The sequence below is a fragment of the Nannospalax galili genome, unplaced genomic scaffold (genome assembly GCF_000622305.1).
Source record: "Nannospalax galili isolate Female #2095 unplaced genomic scaffold, S.galili_v1.0 scaffold3699, whole genome shotgun sequence".
Classification (NCBI taxonomy): Eukaryota; Metazoa; Chordata; class Mammalia; order Rodentia; family Spalacidae; genus Nannospalax; species Nannospalax galili.
This window is the reverse complement of record NW_008342037.1, coordinates 87076-94643: the sequence shown is the minus strand read 5'-3', so window position 1 is coordinate 94643 and position 7568 is coordinate 87076. Positions and strand designations below refer to the sequence as shown.

At 37.3% G+C, this 7568-nt stretch overlaps 1 protein-coding gene across 1 annotated transcript in view; it reads right to left on the bottom strand.

The window, feature by feature from the left end:
- Window positions 1-3850: 3850 nt before the first annotated feature.
- The window catches only part of LOC115071223 (zinc finger protein 566-like), a 5275-nt gene continuing 1557 nt past the window's right edge, over window positions 3851-7568 (bottom strand). The window contains exon 2 of the mRNA XM_029565812.1: window positions 3851-4116. Coding sequence (XP_029421672.1) covers window positions 3851-4116 — 266 coding nt within the window. The remainder of the gene's footprint in view (window positions 4117-7568) is intronic.

Here is a 7568-nt window from a genome sequence, read left to right as displayed (position 1 = left end):
GCCAATTAGAAACAACAGGAGAAAGCCTCACCAATAGGATGAATGAAATAGAAAACAAAAAATAAAGACTAGAAGATAAAGTGGATAAATTAGACCACTCCATCAAAGACCATGAAAAATTTTAGAAAACAAAAGAATGGAATACATAGGAATTATGTGACACCAGAAAAAGACCAAACTTACACATCATGGGCATAGAGGAAGGAGAAGAATCTCAGAATAACAGTATGAAACAGATCTTTACAGGATTGTAGAAGAAAATTTCCCAAAATTAAAGAAAGACATGCAGATACAAATAGAAGAAACACATAGAACATCAAATAGGCAGGACCGAAAAAGAAACTCTCCATGGCACATCATACTAGAAACATTAAACGTACAGAACAAAGGAGGATATTGAAAGCTGAAGTAGAAAAACAAGTCACACATAAAAGAAACACTACCAGAATTGCCAGAACTACCCTGGGTCCCCTGATGACATAGTTCCTCTTTTACCAAACCAAACTGCTGCCTTGATCCTTCCATGATGCAGATCATTTGCCTCTGCTGACATCAGGCCCCCACATTTCGATTTCACCTCTTCAAATGCTTTCTTCTCTCCTACCCTGTTCACTGCCTTCCTTCAGCAATGTGGGTGTCTCCCTCTCAGAGCTGTCTATTCTCTCTCTCTCTCTCTCTCTCTCTCTCTCTCTCTCTCCTCTCTGTGTGTGTGTGCATGTGTGTGTGTGTTTGTGTGTGTGTGTGAAAGTCATGCTGGTGTACGCAGCCTCCCTACACCCTCCAGGGTGACCATCACATAGTTAGGGGTGCCTGTCCTTAGTGATCTTGGCTTTCTCTCATAAAACCTAACCCACAAGAGTTGCCCTTAGGATTGAGGATCACAATTCATCAACACATTCAATCTTTTTCCCTGCTTCCTTTCTTCCCCCTAAGTCCTCCACTGTTCTTTCTCCTTTCTGTCCAGCATGTTATGCTCTCTGTCCCATGATACATATTGTTATTTTTCATTTTCTTATTCTCCACTTTAATCTTTTGCTCTTAGTGGTCCTCCAACACCCACAGTTAGTGTAAGACGCCCCCCCTGAGCGACCTCTATCTAGGCACTAACCTTGTCTTAGGAATCCACCTTTGCCATCCTTTCTTTAAGGGAGTCTCTCCCTCTCCAAGGAGTCATGGGCTAGTCTCACTCAAAATTAAATTCAGCCACTCCTGTTGCTGTCTCCTCTTGTCTCTCTCTCCACTAGGACTCAAGGACACCATTAAACCTTACTGGCTTATTTCTTATTATAATATGGCTTGGTCAGAGTATAAACTTGATAATCTGTCTCAATGGTCAGAAAACAGCACATTTGACTTCCAAATTCTCCGATATCTTGACAATCTCTGTACTTCCACAGAAAAATGATCAGAAATCTCATATATGCAAGCTTTCTTTACTCTAATTCTCATCCTTCTCTTTGTGCCTCCTGTCACCTCGCAAAATCCTTCTTGCAAAAGCAAAACCCTTTCCTCATTATGAAATTCCAGACACCTCCCTCCGTGACTTTGGCATAACCCATATCCTCCTCAACCCAATTCATGTCTCCCAAATCATTATCCTTACTCACAGCTTCAACCTCCTGCTCCTCCACCCTCATCCCCACTGGAGGCTAAAACTTTATCTGCAAAGACAGAATCTACCCATTAGGGAGATGGCGGGAACTGAAGGCATAGTCCCTGTTCATATTCCCTTCTCTATGTCTGAACTTTCCCCAATAGAAAAGTGCCTTGGCTCCTTTCTTCCCACCCCCGTATTGTAACCTTGCTCTACTTAACAAATTCTTCTCTGTCTTTGCTTCATCCTGCATTTGCTGCCAGCCAAAGGGCAGCAAGTGAAGGCACGTCTCCAGCTCCATTCCTTCTCCTAATCTCATTTCTTTAGCCCTGCTCAGCCCCAGGGCTTCTCCTCCCAGTGGATGCCCAAGATGGTGATGGCCATCCCCTCACTCTGAATTCCCTTGTCCCTATCCTTAGGCCCTCCCCCGTGTACCACTCAGGTCAGCTGGTTGGATGGAAGTCACAGTGGTCTCTCTCTGCCCTTTGTTTCCTATGGAAAGTTCATTTGTGGTGACTGGAGCAAGCAGGTGAATCCAAGCTTGAGAAGAAGGCATCCATCCACTGCTCACCCCACCAGCTTAACAGGCAGAGGACAAGTCCATGCCACAAGTTCAGATTTTCTAAATACTTCAGTATAAAGTTTTCCTTAAAGTTTTCTAGGGTTAGGAGGAAGACTTTATATAAACGGTTCCTAAGTGTTCCCTTAAAAAAAGGAGGGACATTTGCTTAAAGAGGTAAATTGTAAGTCTGCTTTAGAGGGTTAAGACAAGCCTTCAAAGTAAAAACAAAAACTGATTTACAGAAATCTCTCTGAAACTACCTAAAAGGGCTAAGCCTTCCAGTACTGATTCTGTCATTATATAATGGAGGAACACAAGGAAGGAAGGGCCCCCACTGGCAGTGGAGTAGTGACTAAAGAAAGTCATCCTCGCCCACTGTCAGTTTCAGGGAGGATCTGCTTATTCTCTCTCACTCATTTAACTTAATCTGTGTTGATGTGGTCCAGAGTAAAATCTCCTTCAGATAAGCAAAATGGACAATGCCCACATTTACAATTTGACAAATTCTACATTTGGAGGTTTTTCTAGAGTGTTGAATTTCCAGTATACATGACATTTGGATAACACTCTGCTGTATATTTATAGACTCACCAGTATGGATTCAGTGAACACTATTGGAAGAATAATTGAAGTTTTTATCAAATACTTCGTGCTTTTAAGTTTCATCTGAATTTGGATTGATTTAAAGATTTTACAAGATTGTGTTTTATTTGTAGGGCTTTTCTTCAGTATAAATTTGGGACTGTTTTCTTAATTTTAAACATTCTTTAAAGTCTTTCACAAGTTATTTAGGTTAATAATATTTCTTTCTAGTATCGATTTTGTCTTGATTTGTAAGGGCATTGTATTGCCTAAGAATTTGTCATGAAATTTAAAATGTGCTCAAAGTTTTTCACTCTGTGTGAAGGATTTCTCAGGTTGCTTGTATTTCTGTTTACTCTCCAGCATGACATCTCTGATGAACTTTAAGGTTTGAGGCCTGGGTAAAGGACTTGTCACATTCCTTACATTTGTAAGCATTCTCCGCAGTGTGGATTCTGTGATGCCTTTTCATGGCTGACAACCACTTAAAGGATTTTTTTCATACTCTTTCCATTTGCAGGATTTCTCTCCAGAATGAGTTCTCTGAAGTGAGTTAAGTTTGAGCTTTTGGAAAAGGATATGTTACATTCCTTATATCTGTAACCTTTCTCTCTAACATGCATTCTGTGATGCATTCTGTGATAGTCTTTAATGTCTGCAACCAACTTAAAGGATTTGCCACTCTCTTGGCATTTGTTGACTTTCTCTCCAGTATGAATTTTCTGATGTCTTCTAAAAGTTGACACATTTTTGTTACATTCATTACATTGATAAGGGTTCTCTCTAATATGGATTCTTTGGTGCTTTTTAATACCTGACAGTCACTTACAGGACTTGCCACACTCTTTGCATTTGTAAGGTTTCTCTTCAGTATGAATTCTTTTATGTGACTTAAGATTTGACAACCAAGGGGTTTGTCACATTCCTTATATTTGTAAGGTTTAAATCCAGTATGAATTCTCTGATGTGACTTAATATATGAACATGAGACAAAGGATTTGTCACATTCCTTACATTTGTAAGGTCTCTCCAGTATGAATTTTCTGATGTTTTCTGAGACTTGAACAAAAGGTAATGAGTTTGTCACATTCATGACATTTGTAAGGCTTCTCTCAAATGTGGATTCTGTAATGGCATCGAAAGTAGGACAAATGATAGAAGGAGTTTCCACACTCTTTGCACTTGTGAAGTTTCTCTCCATAAATGTTTTTGTAAAGGCTTTTAAGTATTGAGATATGATGAATGGAATCGTCACATTCTTTTAATTCATAGGGTTTCTCTCCAGTATGAGTTTTCTGATATTCATCAGGGTTTGAGAATTTTCCACATTTCTTACTTTTATGTTGCTTCTCTTCACTATGGATGCTTTGTTGGACCACTTTATAAGTAGAGCCAAAAGATGTAACACCTTCTTTATATTCTTCTTTCTTTCCAGAGTTGACTCTAAGATTTTAGACTAATATTGGAATAGAAATTTAAAGATTTGTCACATTTGCAAAGTTCTTTTGCAGTGTGCAATCTGTTATGTTCATTTGGGCTCAGTGGTGCAACTGAGGCATTTCTGTATTTAGCACATCTGAATTTGTCAGATTTTTCAGTCATATGTATTTTATCAATTGTAAATTGGGAAAACACATGAAATATTTGGCCAAGGTGATTATATTTATAAGACTTCTTATCTATGTTCAGGTGCTGATCAACACTATCCTGTGAACATTGATCCAAGACTTTCTTTTTTTATCACAAGTACAAAGTTTCTCTAGAAAATGAGTTCAGTTAGAATAGAGCTTAATCCACCAATAAACAGGATCCATATTGCATTTTCTTATGTGCTCTCTGAGATAAGTACACTGTTAATTACTTAGAATAGAGCTCTCAGTAACAGCATTTCATCATTCACCATAATTGTGTAAATTCTCACAAAAACCTACTGTCTTAAGGATTTGTAACAATCTTCTCATTCCCATGTAAATTGCGCAGTTCAGCATAACATGGAAATGACATTTGATGAAATAATCCTGGACCAAGGAAAAAGGATTCTGATTCAATATATTTAGAATTTCATTCCCTTATAAATCTTTTTTTTTTTCAGAAATGACAAAGGATAGTATAATCTAGTATTACATATAAAATATTTCCTTTTTTTTTTTGCAATGAACATCATTGTTCAGAACATACAAATTTCATTTAATGGTAAATTCTTGTTAAAAACTTCATAAGATCTTTGCTTACTAATACATGAGATTATTAAAAACATGAAAGTAAATTAAGTAATTCGATGATCATGAAATACCTTATATTATTTGAGGCAGGAATATTGTGGGCAGTGCTGCATACTACTGATTTCTAAACCTGTATTGTCTGAACTATATGCACTTACCACTGTATTTTTTGTCTTTCTATAAAGGGAAATCAAGTACACAGCTTTCATGGGTTCCTGACAATATTTTCTGTAATAAACTTTGTGCATTCTCCCATTGGAAAAGTGGTTGGCTGTAATTGGCTGATAAATCTGCAAGAAAGGAAATTAAATAATAATTCAATTTCATGGGCTCAGGTAAGATATCATAAATGATATATAATAGTGTTTCAAACTGACCTCATTAGGAAAGAGACAGCATAGAGAACTTTGTGTCTTCTGGCCAAAATAAAGTATTTAAACTGAAACAAAATTTATCAAACTTTATTCTCTGAAATGTGTAAATGAGTCACGATTTTGAATTTATACAGAAGACCCATACAGCAAAATTACACTTATAAAGAATTCAGTTTTTTTCTGTGTTTGTAAAACAACAAACCAACCAAATAAACAAACAAATAAATAAAAAGCCTTCTTCTTAGCAAACAGGATAGTACAGTTATGGAGGGACTCAGAGAAAAGGTCCAGTGTTTTACAAAGCTACCGAACACTGACTCTCATATATACATGAAGAGGGAACTCCAATAAAATGGGTGATCAAAACAAAATGGAGATCAGGAAAACTAAACCTATTTGTGGGAAGTGTTTATTGAAACACAGGAAAAATCCTCTTCATCACTGTCTGTAAAACAAGCAGAGGACTAATTGTCAAAAAGCAAAACATAAAACAATAGCATAAGCCTGGCGCAGTAGCACACGCCTTTAATCCCAGCACTCTGGAAGCAGAGGCAGTTGGATTTCTGTGAGTTCGAGGCCAGCCTGGTCTCCATAGTCAATCCAGGACATCTGGGGCTATAGGGGAACCTGTCTCAAAAAGACAAAAAAAAAAAATAGCATAAAATAAATCTGCACAAGCTGGGTGTGGCGGTGCATGCTTTTAGTCTCAGCACTCAGTAGGCAGAGGCAGGAGGATCTCTGTGAGTTGAAGGCCAGCATGGTCTACATAGAGAGTTCCAGGCCAGCTGGACCTACAGGGAGACCTTATTTCAAAAACACAAACAAAAAAATTCTGTGCAAAGAAATGGAAATAATTACAAGAATTAAAGAGAAGGCAGAAAATAATTTAATTCTTTAAAGACATTGCCTTCCTGTATAGCCCTTGCTGGCCTGAAATTTATTATATAGGCCAACATGACCTTGAATTCACAAACATAACACCTGTCTTGCATGTGCTGGCAATAAAGCCTTGAGCCACAATGCCCAGGACTCAGGAAAATCTAAATTTTTCCTAAGACATAATCCATTCTTGATAAATTCATTGACAGCTCTTGATAAGGAAAAGAAATGGAAAGCAGAATATACCAAGAATGCAAAACATTACAGACAAATAATAATCCATTAACAAATGAGCAATGAGTGGAAGAGAACATTCTCAAAGGAGAATTGCTCACCAAAAATACAATGTAGAAATGTGCCACATCTGCAATGACAAAGAAATCCAAATCTAAGTGGCATTGAGATTCCAACACTTTCTAGGTAGAAGGTCAATTCAATAGGTGCAAAACACTAGCAAACTCCAGAAACAAGAGTCAGAGGAAGAGTGCAGACTCCCTGTAAGGGGGGAATCCAGGTTCTTGAACCTACAATATAAATCAGCATGGACCTTCATAAAATCATGTGAAAACGATACAGCACAATCTCAAACATAGCTTCTGTATGGAATTATAACAAATTGAAATAGACTATTTTAATATTCTGGTGGCTTTTACAATCCATGTGGTATGAAAAAAAAATATCTATAGCACATACTGAAAATAAAATTATAAGGAATGAAAATATATTATAACCATAAATACATGTATTTATTAATATAACAGAGAAAAAGTTGATAATAGACATAAAAATACAGGAAAACTAACAGAATGGTAATAGTGTGTTCTTTCCCTTCAGTGATCTCTTACGTTATCAAAGGATAGTATTCCCTAAGCAAAAGGCACAAATATGCTACTAAAATATAAAAAGAAAAAGAAAATGATTATATTATATACTCTCTATAAGGAATTCACAGCACTGGGCATGGTGGCACAGATCTTTAATCTCATCACTTGGGAAACAGAGGCAGGCAGATCTTTCTGAGTTCAAGTCAGCCTGTTCTACATAGCAGGTTCAGGGCCAGCTGGGGGTACAGGGTGAACATGTGTCAAAAAAGACAAATAAATAATAAATAAATAAATAAATAAATAAATAAATAAATAAATAAATAGAATTCACATCAAATATAAGGGAATCTCAGGTTGAATATAGTGGCAAAGAAGAGAAACTCCCATCTTATTAGTTTCTCTCTGAAACAAAGACTCATTCTGTAGCCCAAGCTGGCCTGTAACTGGCTCTGTAGACCAGGCTGTCCTCAAACGTGCAGCTTCTTCTGCTCCTGCTTCCCAAGTGCTGGAAATACAGGAGCACCAGATAGT